The sequence below is a fragment of the Microtus oregoni genome, unplaced genomic scaffold (genome assembly GCF_018167655.1).
Source record: "Microtus oregoni isolate MIOR12 unplaced genomic scaffold, Mior012 000002F_ref0000024, whole genome shotgun sequence".
In the NCBI taxonomy this organism is placed as follows: domain Eukaryota; kingdom Metazoa; phylum Chordata; class Mammalia; order Rodentia; family Cricetidae; genus Microtus; species Microtus oregoni.
The window spans coordinates 4,443,171-4,468,259 of NW_024543061.1; the positions used below are offsets into that span (position 1 = coordinate 4,443,171).

General features: G+C 35.5%; 1 protein-coding gene across 5 annotated transcripts in view; it reads left to right on the forward strand.

The window, feature by feature from the left end:
* Positions 1 to 25,089, forward strand: part of Grid2 (glutamate ionotropic receptor delta type subunit 2) — a 1,406,062-nt gene that overhangs the window by 233,527 nt on the left and 1,147,446 nt on the right. For all 5 annotated transcript variants that reach the window (XM_041638370.1, XM_041638390.1, XM_041638352.1 and 2 more), the window contains exon 2: positions 22,603 to 22,758. In XM_041638370.1, coding sequence (XP_041494304.1) covers positions 22,603 to 22,758 — 156 coding nt within the window. The remainder of the gene's footprint in view (positions 1 to 22,602; positions 22,759 to 25,089) is intronic.

A 25,089-nucleotide genomic window follows, 5' to 3' on the forward strand; every position in this document is an offset into this window, starting at 1 on the left:
GCAAATATCCTAATGATATTAGTCCATCAAATCCATGTGAAATTGCATTATAAGTTGCTCACAGAGGTGGTGTTGGTACAGCATCTCCAGCTCTTAGCAACCCCAAACAACTCACTTTTTCTTTAGGATAAATCCTTGTTCGTGCTGTTGAGACTACTTCACAAATTCCAAGAGTGTCTATTCAATAAATAATAGCAAAATGACTTTATAAAATAGTATATTATAACCTTCACAACATGTGATCCTTATCCATTCCAAGAATCATTAAAATAATGCTAGAATAGTGTGCCTTATTCATATTTGGGAAAATGTATAAATTGGAAGTTGAAAAGATGTGGAACTGAGTGGTTTATGCCATTAACTAAAAGAACTTCTCCCCTTCAGTATTTGTTTGTGGTATCCTTCAAGAGCTGATATGTTTATTAACTTTTGTACCTCCATAAGATGTGAACACTATATAAACTAAATAATCCCTGGTTTGGAAAATTGATTTTATGCTTACAATGGGGGAAAATTTTTACCGAGTCCAGTAATAATCAAAGTAATTTTCTGTAAAAGCTATTATTTTGCTTTATAAAGCATTGGAGGAATTATGTATAATTCTAGTTTTTCTAGTTTCAACATAATGTATTTCTCCTAGGCTCCCTGATATGCAAACTCAGAATAGCCACACAAGTACAACATATTTGCCAGCTGTGCTTTGCTCATTTTCCTGACTCCAGAAATCATCATCGTGTTATTACTAAGTTAAATATTACCAGCATTGCAATATACATAAAATAAATCAATCCAATCAAATTTTAATGTGTTTTATTTCAGAGACTTACTCAAATTACCTGTATCTTAAATGAAAAAGAAAATGTCTAAGTGTAATTAGACCTTCATCTTTAGTGCCCGTTTCCTTCAAAGATACTCAGTTACCAACTTTATTATATTTTTTATTAAATATTTGTGAATTTTATAAAATTTGTTTTGTTCATATTTACACCCCCCTTTTGCACTGACTCCTCCAAGACACACCTCATTTCCATTCTCCACCAACTTTTATTCTTGTTCTTTGTTTGTTTGTTTGTTTGTTTTAACTCACAGAGTTCAGTTTTGCTGCCTAGATATTTGTGCTGTCAATCAATCAGGGACCACACCATTAATAAAAATTGATGTTTGCTTTCCTTCTCCTAGCAATTATCAATTACTCTCCACTTAGGGAAAGGACATCATGACCATCTCTCCTTTCCATGTTATGATTTTGTCTGACTATATATTGAAAAACCTTGGAGCATACTTCCATGAGTGTTGTGAGTTAATATGTGCAACCACTTCGCTGTGTCCCTGGAAAACATTTTTATGTAGCTACTGTCTATGACTCTTAGACTTTTTTTTTACAGGTTTTTAAATTTAATTAAATCTATTTTATATCCTGACCACAGTTTCTTGACCTGCCTCTCCTCCCATTCCCTCCCCCTATCCAATATCCACTTTTTTTCTGCTTCTGTTCAGAAATGGGCAGGCCTTCCATGGCTGTCAACAAAACAAGGCATATCAAGTTGCAGGAGGACTAAGCTCCTTCCCTTGTATTAAGTCTGGGCAAGGAACGCACTATGAGGAATAGATTTCCAAAAGTCAACAAAAGCATTAGGAATAGCACTTGCTCCCACTGTTAGGACCAAGCTACACAACTGTCACATATATGTAGAGGGCTTTGGCCAGTCCCGTGCAGGCTTCCTGGTTGTTAGTTTAGACTCTGAGCTCCTATGAGCCCAAGTTATTTGCTTCTGTGGCTTTTCTTGTGAGATGTTCATGGCCACTCCAGCTCATACATTTATTCCTCCCTCTCTTCATTCTTTATACATCTCTTTTCATGATGATCCCTTAGTTTTGGGAAGAGGCAATGACCATGTAGTGCTTTGTAGTTACAATAGTCAGGAAATGGATATAGCCAAGATTGCCATCAACTGGGGGGTGAATAATGAAAATGTGGTGAATTTCCATAATATAATGCTATTCAGCAATAAGAAAAATGAAATTTGCAAGTAAAGAGAGCTGAAAATAATAATTCCAATGAGGTAACACTGGTCCAGAAAGAAAAAGGTCACAATTTATGTTACACATGGGGATGTTAGCTTTGAATCTTTAGATTTGAGTATTTTAACTGAAATATCATTAGAGAAAAGAAATTTAGTAATAAGACATGGGAAAGGGCTTTCTAGAGAGAGGAGGTAAGTGGAGGTGATATGTAGTGAAATTTCACTCATATTATAATAAATAAAGCTTTCCTGAAGATCAGAGAGTAAAACAGCTCCACTGGTCAGCATTATAGACGAGGCAGTGATAATGCACATCCTTAATCCCAGTAGCCACACTAGTTGCCATAGATACCAGGTAGGGCCTGCCCTTAATCCTAGCGGTGCACACCTTTAATCCCAGTCCTAGAGGGTTATAAAATGGAAGGAGACAGCTTTCAGTCTCAGTCCTAGTATGAGATTCTTGGAGGCAGAATTGCCATTTCAGACTGAGGTAGAGGTAAGAGCCAGTGACTGTCTTGATCTTCTGACCTTCAGGTTAAACCCCAATTTCTTTCTCTGAGTTTTTATTAATCCTGTTTTAGTGGTACAAATGGGAAAATGGAGAATTATCAATTGGGGTAGTTGGCAGGAAGATAGGGTAACAGAGGCATTATATGAAGGGAAAATTATTACTGGACATCTTTAAAAATCTATCTATCTATCTATCTATCTATCTATCTATCTACGTATATCTTATATATAATCACACAGTGTTCAAAGTCCAGAATAAATGACTTTCTTTAATGTTATAATATTTTCTCTATATCTACCTTTGAATTTATATAATTTAATCAAACACCATATAACCTTTCCATCATATTTTCTATTCATCTGAAAAACTGTGGGTTTATCTTTTACTTTCTACTAGTTTATAAGCACAGCAAAGTCAGATGTCATCTCTATACTTCTAATATATAGGAATATTTTCCCACATTAGAAGGAAAACACTTTAAGTGTTAAGCAAAATTAATTTCAATTAAGTCTAGATCTTAAAAAACTAGATACAAATACAATTTTATGTAGCGAATTTAATCACATCTAGTATTTCATGGGTTGATATGATATATTAAATCTGATTAAGAGGGGAATGTTATACTCAAGGGATCTCAATTGTTGAGAAGAAAGATATAAAACCTTTATAGAAGTACATGTCCCTAAATCTAGATGAAGTTATAAATTGGAAGACATTCAAAAACAGTTGTGATGGAATGAGAGCTGAGAAAGAGGGATGCGTTGTGGCTAATACACAATCTATTGATAAGTATGTAGGTATTATCTCAAAAACTCTCAGTTACAAAATGTGCTTCAGCCCTACAGTTCTGGGTCCTACATTTTAGAGTTTATCTGTGTTACTTGACTCCTTGTGTCTCTCAATATATCAAACATTTCTTTCTCCGTAAAACTGGATGATCTTTTAGAGAACATAAAGGACTCCACCCCTGGATAGTAGCCAACAACACTGTAAGTTTAAGATACTTGAGTTCATCAAAGCCAAAGAAAATAAACTTTATGAAAGTGGCAAGCAAATATACCTTAACACACAGACATTCAAATGTGATATATGGGCTATTTCACATAATACAATCAAACAATTTAAACCTTCATGTTAATAAATTATGTATTACTTGTTTTACAAAGAATAATTTATTCTTGTTTATAAAAAGTTCGTCAAATAGTCGGTACAGTTGGGGAATCTATACTTAAGAAGCAGAAAAGTTCTCTCAGTAAAATATTTGTCCTGTCCTCATCACAAAGAATAATTAATAAAGTACTGTCTTTAAAATGAGTTATATCTTAATGTGTATTTTAATGTTTATTTTGAACAAATATGAAAATAATTTTGAGAAACAAGTTCTTCACAACATTATCTAGTTCCTCCGTGTCTTAAATCTAATTCTAATAAATATAATGTTATTAGTTATTACTTTTGTCTATTTATTAAGTGTAATTATGCCATTTTTATGTTCCTATGAGAATTAAGTTATTATTAATTTTATATATGTTTGGTAGAATAGTCACTAAAAGTAAAGCTTCTTCATAGAAAAGCAGAGAGCATAAAGTAGGACATAGTGAAAAAGATCTCAATTGTTGTTTTTTTCATCCAAAAATTTTTTAAGTTATTTTCTGTGTCTTTGAGTCACACATTTTCTAGAAGCAAGAAATTTTACCAACTGACAACTTCACAGGGCAGATTAAGGTTTTTAAAACTACTACATACCAGAAAACTAATATGTTACTCAAGCCATACCTGACAGCATTCAAACTGTTACTTTATTTACATCCATCTCTAATCCATCCATCCATCCATCTAAGTCTATGTATCTATCATCTATGTATATGTCACCTATCCCAAATACCTATAAATGTCATTTATGCTTGCATCTTCTTTGTATATGTCATATTTCTCTGCTTATGGATTTCTATATTTTTATGTATCATCTATCAATATTGATATATCTATCCATCTATCCCTCATTATTTATGTATTTATCTATGAACTTCTTATAGCTATGTATCTATTTATCATCTATCCATATAATAGTCTACATATGCATCTATTATCTTCCTATTCATCTATCATTTCTATCTTTCTATTTGTATCTATCATCTATTACCTATATATCATATAGCTAAATATCATCTCTCTATTCATCTACTTGTGATCTAGATACCATTTTCATATCTCATAAGTTCATATTACCCATTTAGATAAGATGAAACCTCTTTTCCCATGTAATCATTTCTAAATTTCACTGTAATTTCTTCAGAACTTTTTCAAAACCAATTGAGATTCTTGATTCACTAACTGTTTTTTGTACTTTAGACTTTAGACAGTTGGCTTTTCTTGTAAAGAAATATCATTTACTGAGTATATCCTAATAAGCTATAACTAGAAATCAATAATAGCCTACTACTCATAGGAAAATAACAAGTAGCATAATTACATATATAAAATATTTATAAGAAAGTAAAAAAAAACTATAAATCTTCCTCATCTTCTACTCCTAAAGTCAACTCTGTATTAGTGTATCAAATTACAGACTCATTTGATGTGTGTTAAAAAAAAAGAAAATAATTAAGTTTTCCCCCATACTGCGTATGCCAAGTATAAATTTATACACTAATGAATTGACCATTACATATTTGAGATAGTGTAGAAGATTGAGCATATATATTTCTTTGGCAGTTTGAACACACTTTGGCAGTTTATTAATTCTATTTCATCCGTGACAAATATCTGGTCTGATGGCATAGTTCTGTAATGGGTTATACAAATCAGAGAATGAGGTGTAAGCTGAACTCTTTAACCTGTCAGGCATCCTATATCTGAGTTAAGAAACCCTTTCAACTCTAAGGGTTCACATGCTATTTGTTGCTTTTTGGTTTTACACAATTTGTATGTTTCAGTAAACTTTGGAAGTATGCTCGGCAGCTAGACTATTTTTGTTATTATGAAATATTTACTTAATTTCAGGAGCTATATGCAGTGCTTTTTAAAATAAAAGTAAAAAATGTATCTAAAATGTCACATCTCAAAAGGTCATAATTTTCATACTCAGGAAAAAAAATTGACCCCTCAATTCAAAAATGAAATATTTCTGGCTTTTAAGAGGTAAATGAAACCCAGAGTCATTAATGTATATAACACTTAACTTTATAAATGTTTTTAGAGAATTGCAACAATTTCCAAAGCGGACACACACACACACACACACACACACACACACACACAGAGAGAGAGAGAGAGAGAGAGAGAGAGAGAGAGAGAGAGAGAGAGAAAGAGAGAGAGAGAGAGAGAACCACAGGATAAATTGGCAGTGTGTCAGAACACTGCAGATGCAGTCCAGCTCTCTGCCTGGCTCTCTGCACTCGATCTTGGATCTCCAGCTGATGAAACTCCTTTGCAAAGGCTGGAAATGGGAAGAAGTTTTCTGAAGTGTAAGCATCATGTGGAGACATTTCCACGAGTCCCATGCCCCTCTACACACTGAGACATTATTCTGTATATTCAGAGAAGAAATTAATTATTCTACGGACAGAGGAAAACTAATTTGAACTGTGTAAAGGAACATTGTAGAGATTATTTTATTTTCAGTACCAAGGATAAATAATTGGAAGATAGTCTATGTGACTGTCAGAACACAGCATCAGGTTTTGTTAAATGTGCTAAGGAAGGTACAGTTCTGGCTCATGCCACAGGATTTCATTCACAGGTGGCCTGTGAACCATAGCTGGTACTTGGAAATGATTCCCACACAATGGTCAAGAAGCTCACTATTAAAAGCTGCTCAATCTTGTACTCCTCTCTTTGAACTGTCACCTGGTCCAGAGCATCATTTTATTCTGATTAACATCATTCTTCCCTCTTAATGACCTGTCAGAGGGTTTTATTCATCAAGTGTCAAAATCACTACTTACATGCCCAAGTAAAAAATGATCACATCTGCATTAGGTTTGTCATTGATTGTTTTACAAAGACAGCGCTGAACAATGCTCACCCACCACCTCTGGTTTATGAACCACGTTGGCTCTCACAGGCTCCAGTGACCCCCCCCCATTTTTTCACATGATATTGTTTGTTTTCAGCTTAAAAATTTTTCATTCCACTTATGTGTTTTTGTGTTTTATAACATTTATACATGATATATAATGCACTAGATCATCTTCTTCAGATTAAATAGCTCTCCATCAGTTCATAATATGCTGAGTTCCCCAGGTTAGCCAGAGTGCCTCTATCAGATTCCCAGCATGTGTCTGCAAATTTCTCAGAAGATTTTTTTCTTTGGATTCAGAGTATAGCTATTTGACAGCTTCCTTGGTGTACTGAACTACAGTATATCCTCTGCTTTATGTCTTAATTTAAAGGTTTGTTTGGTTGGTTGGTTTTTGCATGTGCATGCTTATACTCTCTGCATGTGTATGTGTTTCTTTCCTTTTTCTTCTCCTTGTTATCTTCTGGTATGCTTATTTTTAAAATTTGACTGTTTGTTTTCTAAAGGGAGAGAGAAGAAAAGTATGGAGTTGGATAAGTGGGAGATAAGGGGGGCCTGAGGGAGATGAGGGAAGGGAAACAGGATGAGAACATATTGTATGGAAAAGATATATTTAATAGAAAATAGGCAACAGAAGAAACAACGAATAGGAAAGCCCCATGATGCTTCCCCAGGGCCTACTTGGTTAAGTTGAACACATGAGTTAGACACGGAGGTCACCATCACCATAAATCATTACAAAAAGGGACTATTTCGAATGAGTTGATCACCAGTTTCGGTATTTACTAAACTAATATCTAATGTTGTTTAGAGAAAAATGTAAGTTGTAAAGCTTCTCAGAATATCTGTTTCAGCTTTCCAGCGCCACAGTAAAGCTCCTAACAAGGCAGGAGGGGTGTGTGTGTAAAAAAAAGAAAATCAATATGAGGATCTCTGAGTATCAGCTTTTGTTTAAGATCTGAGTATACTAAGTTTAAATGGTTTACAAAGATATTGTGCTATTAATAAAAATTGTAATTGTTTAAAAAATATAATTGCATTGCATGTATTTATTCATCAACCATTGATTCACTGTCTAATAAACGTTTACTTTTCACTGCTAATGAGGTAGTGAACAGAGAAAGTAAAACCTTTGTCTTCCTCCCAAATTTGCAAAAGGTGTAGGAGGCAGACAGTAAATACTTGCCATATGGATCCATAGACAGTGTTATATTCTATGACAAAAACAAAATCACGGAAGGAAAATAGGCAACTGAAAGACTGTAACTTCAAATAGGAGACCCAGGAGACAAAATCTGAAGGAGTTAAGTGAGGCAGGTGACTGTAGAATAACAGAGCCTTGCAATCAGTAGGCAATGTGAAGTCTAAGTACATGGAAGGCAGTCTCTGGAATATAGAAGAGCAATCAGAGCCAAGGTGCTGGGTGATACTGGCAAAGAGACGGGATTTGCGGCAAGTAACACACTCTCAAGTTGAAAGGACAATTAGTTATGGAAGGAGCTGCCCATCTTTGGGGGCCTTTGAGTGTCTTTGCAGTTGGGCTGCAGTGCTACTGTGGCCAGCCATGACACAGCGTTTTCTGCAGTGACCTTTGTTTCCAGCACCCCTGCTTTTTTCATGTTTCAACTTTTGATAAGTAAATCATTGCTCGTTATGAACATAGCTTTTTTCAGAAGATTAGGTGCTGAGAATGTTTGGAAATTGAGGATCCACCTATGAGTGTAAAGGGAACTTTGCTAGGGGAGTTTTTTCAGGATAGTGAGCAGCTCCAGGAGTGAAAGAATTGGAAATTAGCAAAGGAAAAATATGAGGAGAGAATTAGCAATGTCAGAGGAGATTTTAATGAATGTTTATATCCATTGGTAGATGGTGATTACTCTCCAGGGCTGTCAGACCCTTAACATTAACAATTTCTTTCAAGCCTGAGTGTACAACAGCTGGCTAAAATGATTTCAGACATAGCAATACAATGAAAAGAATTAGGGACTCGAATTCACAGTGAGTACATCAGCCTATGCATCACAGCCCCTGCTTTGAGAATAGCAGAGCTAAAGCACGCTTGTAAATCTCACAGAAGTGCATTTTGTTAAATGGATGATTCTTAAGCATCAGCAAGATCTAAAATTTCCTAGTATGGGGTTTGACTGAATACTCTCCTCACGGGCACTGATATTGAACACGTAGTCCCCAGTTTGTGAGATTTCTTTAGGAATTTCCACAGCCCTGCTGGAGGAAGTAAATCATTGGCAGCAAGCTATGATAATTCATAACCTTGTCCCTCTTCCAGTTGTCTCTGTCTGCTCTTTGGTTTTAGTTGAAAATGTGAATTCTAAGCTTCCTGCTCTGGCCACCTGCTGCCACAGTGCCCCTGCCAATACATACTCTCTTCCTGGAACCGTAAGCCAGAAAATCTATTTTTGGAATAAGTTGCTTTTGGTCACAATGTTTTATCACAACAGAAAAGTAACCACAGCACATGAGAGCTTGTTATACCCAAGTGAGTGTGTGTCCTGCCCTAGTCCAAGGTTGTGCTGATGCTGCTGTTTTTCTGAGAAACACTAATCTTAACTAAATATTTCTAATTGTTAGAGAAGCTTTGCATCAACTCCTTTCCTAATTAATGGATTGAATTTGGTGTGTGGCAAAAATTCCTGTGAAGGTCAAAAAACAGGATTTATAAATTCTCTTCTGCCATGTAGGTTCTGGTGATCAAAGAAATGTTGATCTCTCAGACTCTGAGGCAAATCCTGAAACCCACTGAGCCATCTCAACAGGCTACTAACATTTTTTGAAGGTCTCTCTACTTTAAAAGTTTATCAGTTAAGTTAATCCCTGGAGTCGTTTCCAAAATTTCATTTCATTTCTTTCTTCTTACAGGTATTAGAAGCACTGTCCCATAGGTGACAGCAGGGTGTACATAACCCTTGTACAAACTCTTTTAAATTTTAACCCCAGTGAACTGGACAGATCACAGAGTCCCCTCTGATATCATTTATTTGCAATAGCTTTCTTTCTGTAGAAGCATTTATGTTGTCAGTGGATTCCTAGACCCTCATTCCTCAGACTCTTGTGGAGTGTGTTTGGAAAGGTATGTTTAATATTTCACATCTCCACCAGTAGTTGAGCTACTGAGTTGGGTTTCAGAATTCTGATCTGTCACTTCAGTGCAGCAAAGACATACTGAGTTCATCCTCCACACAAAGCCCCTCACACACAGTTGTTAACCATTCTGAACAGGGCATCATGGCTCTGCCATGCAGTGCTAGGTCTTGTAGATCACCGATGGAGAGGAAACAGAATCGTGAAGTCTGGCTCATTGTTTGGAAAGATATTGAAGCGCCCCCAAGGTCTCATTCAGCATTACATCATTTCCGTCTAGCTTCTGACTTTACAACTTCTGTTGAAACCAAGTTGTTAAAACACTTGGTCCATTCCATATTAACACACACACACACACACACACACACACACACACACACACACAAGACAGGAGTACTTTTCTGTACTCACTGCTAATTTTCTTTGAAGCATTTCCTATAATGGATAGTTCCTGGTTTACTTTTGTGATCTCAGAAACCTTGGCTTCTTCTAGCACCTGTGAGCCTTGTACCTTTCACTGGCTGTTCAATGTCTGAGTATGGCTAGGATAACCTTGTGGTCTTTCCCACCTTCTACCTGTATAGAGAGAGCTTCTTTACTTTATATTCTTCAGTCTCAGGCTAAAGTGCTATAAATCAGGGTTCTTTCTCGGCTTATTTTATGTGCTTTTTAAGAAGTTGGTAAAAAGCTACAGTGCTTCCTGTCAGTTTTTCTCAAATACCCCACAACTCACTTGCATCTAATGTGCCCAGTTGTTTCTTTTTACTTTGAGGAAACACTCCTACAGACTATGTCATGCCAAACTATCTTTGCCAATTCACAGAAGTCGAACTCAAGAACCTCTCTCTGTGTCTCTGTCTCTCCATCTGTATGTCAATCTTTCTCATGACATTCTCTATCTCATGAATAAACGTGCATTTATTCGCTGCAATATGCCGCATGATGTCTTCATTTCTTTTTGAAATAATACATATCTCATAGAAGCTTTATAATCATTAATTTCAAGCAACTTATGAAAGTGAGTTCATAGAGATAAAATTACTTTCTATATATGCAAAAGGAAGACTCTTATTAAGCATGAAATTAGACATGTAGAGGACACCTAGACTACATTATTTGTATGTACAATGTACCTGACTCTTCTGGGAGGACAGCATTAATTATCATTTTTATAATCAAAGTATTTATTTGACATATGATTTTACATTTAGTGCAATGTTCAGTTTCTCACTAGTGGAAATTTGGGGTGGTATTAAAATGATACAGTAAATAGTTGCAAAAGGAAAACTGTTAAATCTGTTCAATTTTAAAAATGTCTATACATCTTCTCTATGCCTTTTATTTAGCCATGTTATTACCCTCCTGCCTCAGTGTTCCTCTCCTCTTCCCTTCCCTGTCTTGCAGCCTGCAGCAAGGTAAGAGTGATTTTCTGCATTGTGTATACAAGGCCAATTCTTAGTCAAGCTCTCCTCCATCTGTCTTGGCTAGTACGTTTGTAAGGATGGGATGTTGCGTCAGGCAGATATATGACAGAGGTGAAGCATAAACACTGAAGAAGGCATTTCTTCACTAATTCAGTAAGAAAATACAGAAAAGTATTTATTTATTTATTTTTATTTATTAAAGATTTCTGGCTCCTCCCCGCCACTGCCTCCCATTTCCCTCCCCCTCCTGTTGCGGCCTTCATTTTGGCGCCCAACGTTTGGTTTCAGAACCTCTCCTTTCCCCGCTCGCAGCTGCGAGTTCGGCTTGGCGGCCACAAGTTCGGCTTCTTGATGGGATAATAGATTTGTAATTGTGAGTTACTGTTTTTAGACAAATACATTGGTATAGATTCTTGTATATTGATACAAAGTTAAGTTATATTGACTATTGTACGCATGCATGTTTCTACCTCTGTTTAAAACATTTTTTATGTATTGACATATATTGTATTGATATATATATATATATATTGTATATATTTACCATATTGCAGTGTACATTTCTACCTCTGATTAAGATACTTATATAATGATTGTGTATTGATATATATTTACCTACTGCAATGTATATTTGTACATTGTTTATATTTGGAGGTCATTGTCCTCATTTGTTTCACAGTCGTTTATTGTCTTAGTCTTTAAGTTAGATAGATATTGAGAATTATATAGACTAATAGTCATCTAAGTTTGTCATTTATAATAGAATAATCAGGTTCTTTAGATATATAGAGATTATACTCAGTATAGATAGATAATCTTCAACTTCTTCAAAGAGCTGTAGAAAATGGCCTTTAATCTAACTCAGAGTTTTGTGGTAGTGAGACACAATTGCTCCTGGCAACACCACTCTATTCCCGAGAGAATGTTGAGCACCAAAGACACTCCACCTGGAGCCTTCTTTTTGGCAGAACTGGCCTTGGGGCAAAGAAATGCCCATACCTCAACCACTGACAAAGATACAGAGCGTACATCAATGGATAAAACAGGGCTGTCATATCCTGCCAAGACAGGGTAAGATAGTTTTGAAAAGTTGCTTGCCTTTGAAAATGGTATGTCAGTTATGTTAAGCCTTAGCCAAAGTTGGTTGCTTCACCGCTGCTAACGTGATTTTGGGTGATTGCCCAGGTAGCCAGTTGTCTCTGTGATTTGTTGCATGTTTTGGAAGTTGTTTTAATAAACTTCCTAATTACCCAGGTAACATTATTTCCCTTCTCAGATTTTGATGGGGTTGAAGACTATATAAATGTAGTTACTTTCTCTCATGACTTGGCCAAGTTATTTATTATACAAGACCTAAGCTAGTTAGAATAGGATATTTGTACTTATTGTATATAATTTCATAGTAGGTTTAGAACTCTCTTATTTAAACAAAAGGGGGAGTTGTTGCGGGAGGTCCTCCCACTCCTCCAGCCTATCACCGTTGAGGTACCAGCCCATTGGGGCGTGGTTTCTCTCCCTTTAAAAAAGCAGCCACTTCCCTCTCCTCTCTCTCTTCACTTCCTGCTCCGCCTGTGACTAGACTCCTTTCCTGGTTGCGAGAGGGCTGTTGCCTGGGACAGTGATCTGTAAGTTTTTTCCCCTTTTAATAAATACCACCCTATTAATCATAATCCCAAATTGGTGTGGCATTGTTTGTGACTTACGCCTTCACCCTCCCCCAATCAAGCCCCTCTCCCTAGTCAGCCCCAAGAGCAATCAGGGTTCCCTGCCCTGTGGGAAGTCCAAGGACCACCCACCTCCATCCAGATCTAGTAAGGTGAGCATCCAAACTGCCTAGGCTCCCACAAAGCCAGTATGTGCTGTAGGAACAAAACCCCATTGCCATTGTTCTTGAGTTCTCAGTAGTCCTCATTGCCTGCTATGTTCAGCGAGTCCGGTTTTATCCCATGCTTTTTCAGACCCAGGCCAGCTGACCTTGGTTAGTTCCCAATAGAACATCCCCATTGTTTCAGTGTGTGGGTGCACCCGTCGCAGACCTGAGTTCCTTGCTAGTGCTCTCTCTCCTGCTCCTGATTTGGACCTTGAGATTTCAGTCCTGTGCTCCAATGTGGGTCTCTGTCTCTGTCTCCTTTCACCGCCTGATGAAGGTTAATTTTCAGGAGGATGCCTATATGTTTTTCTTTGGGTTCACCTTCTTATTTAGCTTCTCTAGGATCATGAATTATAGGCTCAATGTCCTTTATTTATGGCTATAAACCAAATATGGGTGAGTACATCCCATGTTCCTATTTTTGGGTCTGGCTTACCTCACTCAGGATAGTGTTTTCTATTTCCATCCATATGCATGCAAAATTCAAGAAGTCATTGTTTTTTACTGATGAATAGTACTCTAAGTCAACCAATGAAATCGAATAAAAGACCCTGACTTTAACCCACAAACCTATGAACACCTGATTTTCGATAAAGGAGCTAAAAGTATACAATGGAAAAAAGAGAGCATCTTCAACAAATTGTGCTGGCAAAACTGGATGTCAATCTGTAGATGAATGGAAATCGATCCATATCTATCACCATGCACAAAACTCAAGTCCAAATGGATTAAAGACCTCAATATCAGTCCGAACACACTGAACCTGATAGAAGAGAAAGTGGGAATTACTCTACAGAAAAGTATTTAGAGTGTTAAATAGAACCTGGGATATCAGTCTTCATTGTCATTTTTCAAGAATCTCAATGACCTGTAAGATAAGCCTCTGGACATGCCCGTGAGGAACTATATTGATAGGTTAGTTGAGATGGGAAGTCCTGCTCTAGGTTAGGATTCTGAACTGAATAAAAAGAATAAAGTTAGTTGAACACTCATTCCTTTCTTTCTACTTTTTTATCATGGCCCAGATACCTTGAGCTCAGGAACAGTATCTTCTAACTCAGAGCCCCAAACCCTCTTAGTTACTTTTCTCAGGGTATTATATCAAGCAATAGAAAAATGAAAAATAAGCACTTATAAAAAACTAGATTATTTGATTTACAATACACAATAATCCTTAGAGTCATCAAATAATTATTATCAGAAAAGGTCTTTGAAAGATTATGCATCAAACCAGTGAGGTAATGCATGAGCTTTTTGGGAAGAATGTGTTTGTCTGACAGGAGTAAAATATAAACTTAAATAACTCATTCAGACACTTGTGTATATAATTTTAAATGCCTTGCAAATTTCTCATATTCCATTTGTGTCATTCTATACTATAGTATAATTCCATGATGATTCTGGCAATGCACTCTTGAACTTGATTACCTATACTTAAAACAATAATGATGTTTGGGTATAAACTAAATAGTGATAAATGGAATATGAATAACTATAAGACAATATAAAGAGAGGGCAAACTACTATTAAGGAAATATGAGAATTGGATAAAAATGTACATTTACAATTTTAAATGAATTATCAAAGTCCTTTAATATATAAAGTTGATTACTGCATTATCATCCTATAAAGGATATATTAATAATGAGGAAAAATATTCTTTAAAATTCCATACATTTTATTACTACCTCCCACCTAAACCCTCTCATAGCCTACTCTTTTTCAAACCTCACGTCCTAAATTATTATTATTATTTATTTTAAGTAGCCAATAATTAGTGCTTCATATATGCACATGTGTTTGTGGTCATCCACTGAGATATCAGTAACTAACCAACCAGTGGTTATATCCTGATGTCTTTGAAGGGGAATGATTCATTTTCCTCATTTGTCTTTAGCTGCCAATCACTCCTTCAGAAATGTTGGGTGATCCTCATTCCATGCTGGGTTTTTAACTAGTTTAATCTTTTTAAAAGCTATTTTATAATTTAATTATGTATCTGTGGGAAAGTTATGTTTTATGATTATTAGTGTCTAGGGAGGCAAATGGATTTGGAGCCTTCTAGAACTAGAGTTAAAGGTGATTTTGAGTCCCTTGCACATGATGAGACTAAACTCAAGTCCTATGGAAGAGCAGTATACACTCTTAGCTCTTGATCCATCTCTTCATCCCCTGGTTGTCTCTATCTTGTGTAAGTCTTTTTTTTTTGAAGTAACCACTGCAAGTATGAGTTGATTTGTACAGTCTTTGAATTTCTATTGCTGTGAAGACACATTGACCACAGAAACTATTTTTTTTTCTTTTGTTATACAAGCTAAGGTTTCTCTGTGTAGATTTGGAGCCTATCCTGGAATTTGCTCTGTATACCAAGCTGGGCTCAAATTCACTGAGATCTGACTGCCTCTACCTCTGGAGTGCTGGAACTAAAGTTTTGTGCTACCACCACCCAGCAACAATGATAACTCTTAGAAAAGAAAACATTTATTTGGAGCTGACTCATTTTCAGAGGTTTAGTCCATTATCATCATGGTGAGAAATATCATACAGGCAGACTGGTGCAGAGAAGTAGCTGAGAGTCCTACATCTTGATAGGGGCAGTAGAAGGAGGCTGTGTACAACACTGGGTGTAACTTGAGCATGGAGGATCTCAATGAACATTGCCACAGTGACACACTTCCTTCAGCAAGGCCATACTTCCCAATAGTGCCACTTCCTATGGGCTAAGGATTTGAACACTTGAGTCTATGGAGGCCAAACATATTCAGATAATGATATGGACTAACCATATCATTTCCTAACATGACTGCTGTTCTGCCATTTCTTTAGGATCTTTCATTCTTTCCATTTCCTATTCTGGGAAGATGTCTTAGCCTTGGATAATTGAAGCACAACTGAGTAATATGTGAGACCTTTGATATTTTCCCTCCTGAAGCCAGCATCGCACCTTCTGGCACCATGTGAGATGGTTAGCAAGGAGAGATTTTTGTGTCCCAGTTTAGATTTGCTGTAACCAAAGTGAATGATGTTTTCGGCCTAAAGTCTTTCCAATAAGTTTTAGTAGACAACCAAGAGCAATATCAATAGCCTGTGTTGTTTACAGTATCTCTGATGCTCTGTTTACAGTAACCTCCCTGATTAATGTTGAAAGATATCATGTAGTTAGCCCTGATATTTTCATGTAATAAACCATATTTTTGGGGGTAACAGTATTGTCTACTTATGAATGGTCTTCTTATTTTCAAATTCCCCTTAAATATATACAAATATATATATATACATATATTTGCATGTAAATATGTATTTTAACAATATATGTATGAAATGTATATATATATTTTTAAATTAGCTTACATACAAGAAGATTTTTATGAGGTTTCTTCCTGTATCCTTACTTTTGACAACCTATCCCTCTGGGCTCTCCTTCTCTGTTCCTCTATGCCTGACTTAAACCCTGATAATCTATTTTACTGGCCTCTTTTCATGTTACCTGACTTCTACTATCTCTTCTGATGAAGCTGTTTCTTGAGTTGGAAGATTGTAAGTTTTGATATAACTATAGTATTTTACACCCTTCATTTTTTGTAGTCCTTCTACCAACATCTCATTTCCCCATTCCCCATTCTTCTCCATGCTTGGACATTTCTGACTGTTCCACTGATTACTATCATGTCACCTGTACATTTTTTTTCACCCTCACTCCTGTAAGGCATCTGTACCCAATAATCTGTTTCCAGTGTCCTGACATTTACATATGCTACAGTTTAAACATAAAAAATAAAAGAACCAAAGACAGAAGATGTTGTGTTTATCTTTCTGGTCCTAGGTTACCTCCATGAGTATATTTTTTAATAACTTTATCCAAATTTCATGACTCTCTTTTCCTTCACTGTTGAGTAATATTCTGTTTTGTATGCATACTATGTTTTCTTTATATATTCTTAAGATGATATACAGCTTGACCAGTTCCATTTTCTATCTCTTTTTAATAGAGCCACAAAGAGAATCTCTGTAATAGAATATGAAGTCCTTCAGGTGTATGCCCAGGGTGGTACAGCTGGGTTATATGATCTATTTCTAGTTTTTCAGAAACCTTCAGACTGACTTCTACATTGAATTTACTAGTTGACATTGCCTCTGAAAAGAACAATTCCTAAAAATAGAATAACTGGATATTTCCTCTGAATCATGTATTTAAGGACATACCACTGAGAGGAAAGTACTTAGTGACAGAGTGTTTGTCACCCCCACATAAGTCCTGCATGTAATTCTAAGGATCTCAAGGATTTATCAGCATACATGTTCTCAGAATTCACTTAGTCATAATGTAAAGTAAATGGAAAAAGATTAAGAAAGTTGTTTCAGTTTGAGAATGTTTCATATTAGATAATCATCCAAAAAAGATATAAGTAAAATGTTTGAGAAAATTGCATATGCAATATTTTAGCTAAATTCTGCTTTTTTAATATATCACAATATAATATTATAACAAAACTTACTGTGATACTATTTTATCTTCCCAAATTATTTAAAAATTCATTAATTAGACATGTTTAAAACAGTAAACTTCATCAAACAAAAGTAAGATTAGAATGTTTTACATTTTTATCTATAAAAAAATTTATTGTAGTTAACATGAACATAGTGTTACCTTCTAATTTCTGCTTGTGTGTCACTTGACCATTAGACACATGTAAGTTTCAGGAGATTTAGTCAGAAACTAAAGCTGTGGATTTGGCAGCAGTTCTCATTCTCTTGAGCTGTCAGAACAGTGAATGTGAGCACCATTTATCCCCAATGGATTAGCACTAAAACTACTTGAAATAACACTTGTGGCATGCTTCATGCAGTGGTTAGTACTAATGGCTGGTAACTGCTGTGGTTGCTGTTATTAGATGCATAGCACACTTTAGAAGAAAGATAAGTATACTTTCCTGGACTGCAGGATGAAATCTTCTGTTCAGAATCCAATGCCTTCCAACACTTTCTTCCAAACAAATACATTTGGGGTTTCTTTGAAAATTAAGAACTAGTTTGACTATTATAAATTACTATTGATCTGTAATTTTTAATAATACATTACATTTTAAATGAGCTGTATAAATATAACATCTTAAACAAGAGTATAAATATGCATAAAACAAACTGTCCTTAAATTTGTATTAATAAATGAAAGCCTATACTCATTTTATTTTTAGAAATAGACTAATTATGACCATTAACCATTTAAAATCAACCCCCTTTTAAAGAAAACACATGTTTAAATACAATCATTTTTAGAATTTGTGTGTTGTTTTCTCCAAACTGCTTCATGCTTATTTCTTAACGAAGTATTTTTAGGGTTCATGAAGACCAGCTGGGGCATCTCGTTTCATCAAGCCACATTAGCCTATAAAGAATTCATGGGTTCTCATCTTATGTGGAAACAAAAGCAGAACCTATTTTCCAAAGTAACATATCCTTGGACTCAAATTTTGAAGTCCAGATACCTTTAAAAAATATATATGTATGTTTAGTTTAGCAGCTACCAGAATCAAAGAATTTTCAGCTGTTAACTCATTAACAGTCGAAAAATCCAAAGAAAACCAAATAATACACGTAATCCACACTCTCTGTGTATTTTCGTTTTACATGACTTATTTTCTTTACTCTATTACTTTTTAATATTTTATCTTTATGTCTTTAATCTATGACTGTCTGTATTTTTTCTCTCTCCTAATCCCATCTACAATTATCCAACACTGAGACTCATTCAGAGGTGTTTTTTGCCTGAATCCGTCTTATTGTGTATTTGTAATCATTTTCTGATCAGAAGAGTGTTTCTTTTTCTCTTTTAATGCTGAACAGGTATGGCTAGGACTAATGCTGTGGCTTTGTTTTTTGGCTCTGCAAAGTCCAACATGGCAGAGGTATGCTCACCACCTCTGTAAGCCATGTTCACCGCCCCAGCTCCAGGGATGTGTCAGTTCTATGCCACCATTAATCAACTTGTAACACTCTGCTCACAAACTCCATTTAAGTGCTCTGTAGCAGGTTCTACCGAAAGAGCCAGAGCTCTTCATTTCCTCATGCCACCAGTACAAACCAGGAAGCCATTTCTCTCGATCTCCTTCTTCTTCTTCTTCTTCTTCTTCTTCTTCTTCTTCTTCTTCTTCTTCTTCTTTCTCCTTCTTCTCCTCCTTTTCCTTCTTCTTCTTCTTCTTCTTCTTCTTCTTCTTCTTCTTTTCTTTTGTCTATTGAGACAGGGTTTCTTGTAGTTTTTGAGCCTATCCTGGACCTAGACTGGCCTTGAACTCACAGAAATCTACCTGCTTCTGCCTCCCGAGTGCTGGGATTAAAGACATGTGCCATCACTGCCTGGCTATGAATGCCATCTCTTAAAGAAGCCACCCTCTGTTTGGAGCCAGCAAACAGTGAATATCTAAAAAAAAAATGTGCCTACCAAGAAGATCCAATTGACTCCCATTTATTGTGTGTCTAGAAATCTTTTTTTTTTAATTTTTAGGCTTTATATAGATGTACATTGCCAAATGATGGGTGCCTTTAGACAACTGAAGACTGTATTTTCGTTTTTGGACACCCAGACCTAAATAATCCCACAAACCTATATTAATTACAACACTGTTTGGCCAACAGCTCAGACATATTCATAGCTAGCTCTTGTATATTAAATTAACCTATTTCAGAAATAACAGAATGGGATAAAATGTGTAGTCAGCAATATCTATTTTGTTACATTAATAAAATATGAGTATTCACTCAATAGATATATAATTACATAATTAAGACATGTGCCATTTGTATGTCAATGAAAATTATTCACTATCTTTCTCATATATTCAGCATTGGACAGATATTCAATGTAGACAGGAAATGAAAGACAAGGGTTACAGAAGCCAGGTCACAGGATTAGTGTAATCCATGTAAAGACAAAAGATCAGTCAGAAGAGAAAGCCAGATTCATGTCGGGCACTCTTCAGAGATTGTATTTTAGCAGGAAACCTTCTCAGCTGTAAAGAAAAAAACTGACCTGTCACACTTGCTGGACCTCAAATCATCATGCTTCCTTTATTAGAATATTGACTCACACATTGAATAATATCTTTCATAGCTTTGTCTTTCACTCACTGGAAGGCCTGGGGACTGAATGCCAGTTATACATAATCATCACAACTGCAATGTGAAATTTCTACATTTATCTAAATATTTGTGTATATAAACAATGTGTGTTATATTAAATTTGTATACACACACCTAAGTCTGCATATAAAAAACTGTATAATATTTAAACATATAATGAGAAACTAATATATATATATATATATATATATACACACACACACACACACACACACACACACAGTTTGTTTTTGCAGTTACAAATAAGTTAAGAACAACATATATTCGACTGGATATCTAGTGAGCTCTGTAGTAATTTGTTCATTATTTTACTAAATATGAATCAGTCTTTTTAAATCTTATTTAAATTAGTCAACTATTTGAAGTGAATAGGTTATGTAGTTTAAAATATATGCATCCTTTCATGATGAAGGATTAGAATAAAATAAAATGTTATTAATAATAATTTAAAAAGTGTAAACTCAAATGAAATGGCCTGTAGACTTTCAATGAGGCCAAGAACTGTTCTCCATTGTGATTCCTCATAGCAACAGTGTGGAAGTCACAACCCTTTGTCATTTTGTGCAAGGATACTGGAGTGAAGAAGAGTGTTCTTGCCCTCATTGTGAAATATGACCTGTATCAAAGATGTGGCATATATCTGGTTCTGAATATTTATTTCAAAGCTAAATATATTTATAGTATTAAATATAGACAAAGAAACATAAAATATTTTATAACAAATGATATCTGTAATATTAAAAGTTAATTATAATTATATGTTCTCTGAGTTAAAATCCTTTTTGTCATCTATTTTAAGGAATACTAATTGATACATTCATTTTTATTTACATAGCAAAGTGGTTACAATATTGAGCACAATTTTATCTTCTTCTCCTTCCACACAGACTCTTGTCTGCCTTTGAGAATATACTGAAACACCCTAAGTCTGCTCTTAGAGCCCATTTCTAATGCATGGTCAACCATGTTGCCCTGATTCTCATCTTTTCTGTTTGTGATTTTACCTGTACTTTCGGCTTACCCCCTTCCCAGTGCCAGTGTAAAGTCTGTAAATTACTAGAGTCTGAACCCTTCAGCTCTGCTTCCCGATTCCTCCATTCTCAGTAGTTGTGTAAGACCAGCAAGCGATGACAGTTTCAACCATTCGTCTGCTCTTTCTGCTTCTCTTCTTCCCGGTGCCTATATGAGGGCTGTAGCTACTGGAGTTTTGCTTCCTTCATCTCCATGCCTTGCTTCCTTCAGTCCTGTGCCTAGGAGAACGTGTAATCTCTAGGCTTTTCTCATTTTACTTAGATTCTACACAGAAGTGGGGTCATACGACAATTTGTGTGGTTGATTTATTTTATGAGTATAATGCCCTCCAGATTTATCCATATAGTGAATTAGAACATCAAGAAATACTAACCACATTGATATTTTAACTACTTTTTTCACACCTTACTGACATATCAACTTTAATACTAATGTTGCTCATAGGTAGAGTTGCTTATAGATAGGGTCATCCTGGTGCTGACTATAAACTTGAGGCTCATAATTCCTGGTGTGAACAATTTCCTGCTACTCCACAAGAGGCAGAATTAGATTTGAAATCAATTAGTATCTTGTAGAAACATCTGTGTTTAACTACTATACTATGAACAAACAAATGTTAAGACTGAACTGTGGCACTCACTGTCATCATTAGTGGGTGGGACAGGAAATACTGCTGTTAAGTTAATCCTTCAAAGAAAAGTTTCTTTTTTTTTTTAATCCATTCAGAAATCTGCATGTCTGGATTATCTGTAAAACATATTGGGTATAGTGCTGAAATGGCTATGAAAACTCGATTCAAAATAGGAGAGAAAAATGAATGTAAACAAAAAAGCAAAAGCAAGGGCTGGAGAGATGGCTCAGTGGTTAAGAGCATTGCCTGCTCCTCCAAAGGTCCTGAGTTCAATTCCCAGCAACCACATGGTGGCTCACAACCATCTGTAATGAGGTCTGGTGCCCTCTTCTGGCCTGCAGACATACACACAGGCAGAATATTGTATACATAATAAATAAATAAATAAATATTAAAAAAAAGAAGATAAAAAAGCAAAAGCAATTTAGTTCATTTGAGAATCTGAATTCCTGTCTACTCTGGGAGTGGACCATAGTAAATGTCCAGAGTGTATCTCATTTGTCTAGAGAAAAAAATTCCTCAATCTGTGATTGGCACACTTCTTCGAACACGTTGGTGTGTTATCTACTCTCCTGAAAACCCTAAAAACAGCAATGAGCATGTAAAATTGTCTCCAGGATGCTCCCCCTGCATCAACATTTTGATGTACTATTCCTCATCTACACTTGAAAGAAGAGAGAATGCATTCATGCTTAGTGAGAGCCTGTATTCAGAGCAGTTTGTTCCTGTGATAAATATGGTTAAGTCTTTACGTGAAAGTGTACAGTTTTCAGGTAAATGTGTCTTAGGCATATTGCCAGATATCATGACAGTTTTTATATTTTTTTTAATAGAAACATTCCTTTCTTTCTAGGAGCAATTTTTGATGAATCTGCTAAAAAAGATGACGAGGTATTCCGCACAGCAGTTGGTGACCTCAATCAGAATGAGGAAATCCTTCAGACTGAGAAAATCACATTTTCAGTGACATTCGTTGATGGCAACAACCCTTTCCAAGCTGTTCAAGAAGGTAAGGCCATCAGTGATCTACTATCTATTGTGATTATATTATTTTATTGTTCAGTAACATGACAATAGATTAATAAACAGCAGTTCATCGTAGGCATCATTCTCTGTGGTTTTGCTAACTAGATACCTTTCTCTGAGAGTGCTTATTATGTAAGTATTTTATCTTATATTCAACTTTTGAAGGCACATCATATGAAAAGGTTATTTTGTGGATTGAAATATGATGTGAAAGAGCACATACATTTTACAGTCAAGAACTTTACAGCATTGTTATGACATCAATAGAATGGAACATTCCAGTAAAATATGACTGTCTATCAGAATTTTTGCTTTGGATTTCTCTGTTATTACTGCTGACTTGAGTGTTGTTACAACTTGCAATGACATTTCAGGTGTACACATGAAAAATGCATTGCTGCAAGGAAAACCTAGAGACGCTATCCAAAAATCAGCAGTGTTACATACACTGTGTTCCTAAAGTCCTGAATCTGGCTGTACTATTTTATTTTCTACAAGTTACCAAACCTAAATTTAGTATCTTCCTTCCTGATTTTCATGATATTGAATTTATAGTTCTCATGCACAAGCATAGTCTGCATTGCTAGTTCTTATATTAATGGATTTCTCTGAGTCTGATAATCTAATTAAGTGCTAATGCCATTCTTTGGTAAAGTACTCATAGGTGGGGAATTATTTCTTTATGGTAACTATGGCTATAAGTTATTTTTGTGTTTCTCCCCATATTTCAATGCTGAAACACAATTCTGGTCACGATGACATTAAGAGGTGAGTGATCTGGAAGATGCTGAAGGCATGGGAATCTGCCTTTATATAGGGTTAGTGCTTTTAAAAAGGAGGTAGAGTATGCATGCTGTTCCTTTGCCTTCTGAGGATACAAGGACACTTTCTGTAGAATGAAAAACCAGCACTCAGTAGTCAGAGTCTGTTAGCCCCACAATCTTGGGCTTCCAACATTCAGAAATGTGAGCAGTAAGTTTTCATTTACTGTAAGTTACTAATTGAAAGATCTTTTCTTATAGTTACAGAGAGTAAGAAATTGGTCTGTTTTATGCTTTTTTGTGACTGTACTTTTAGGATAGTGAAGGGCAGAGTAATATAGTCAAATGACTTGGTTTTGTGAAACATTTAAATCAAATTTGAGAGAAGAAACAAAAATCATCAAAATGGAAATAGTAAATTGGGTTGACAGTAAATGGTATCAAAAGATTGACATTGAGCAGATGAGAAAATAAGCCCAAGTGTCTGGAACACGCACCCCTTTTATCTATTACTGTAACTTTTTGGAGTTTGGATTGTCTGAGAGAGGACTCATGTGCAATCATTTACTCTGTTCATAGACTGAATTTTGTACCTGTGCACCAAAAATTATTGTTTATTGCTGATTGGGTAGTATAAAAAGACTCATAAACAGAATAAAAAACCATTTAAACAGAAAACTGAAAATGTTTAATGATGATAAAATAGATTTTGATTTCTAGTAACTGCATATTGATTCAAGACCAAATTAAAAATGCATCCAAATATTTCACATTAAAAACATAGTTATACTATGACTTAAAGTTCAAATAGTGTGTATGCTAAAAGATCTTTTATGTAAGCATTTATAAGTTGTCTAATATTAGAATCGTTAAAGGAGTTTGAAAAGCAATGTAAAATTTTAAGAAGATATTTGATAATTTACAGAGTGTATGTTCTCTAACAATTATGTTCTCCGTGAATGCTTCAAGACTTCTTTTGACACCTAGTGCTTTCATGACCGCGATGGGAGCAGGATACAAAGAGGTCTGACTGACTTTTTCTTCCACCTCTGTATGTGTCAATCTTAACTTCTCTCCAAATCAATCTCAAAAATGCAATTTTACACTAATGGCTTTTAAATGTCTCCCTTCATTTAAAAAGTAGATTGGAGAAAATTATAATGCTTGAATAAATTCTCTTATACCATTTTTACAGACTACATTAAAAACTGCTTTTTTTTTTTTAATACTGCAGTGTTATTCTTTTAGACTTTGCTTTGTGAATCCATCCTGCTGTTAGATAAGTTCAAGAAACAAAAATGTCTCTCAACAGAACTGTAGGGACTTGGAAGAAGTTTTGGCGCTGGAAAAAGATTGGGAAGGAAAATAAGATGACCAGATGGAGTCCAGTAGATATCTGACAAGTAGGCTGAGGGAGCTTGACAGATTGCATGGATAGTGTTTGATACTAACAAGATGTTCTGTTTCAGTTATGTCGATGGGCTGTGCTGGTGATGAGCCTGAAATAAGTTACAGCTTTAGAGAAGCTCTGTGTCACTCTTTGGTATCTAGAA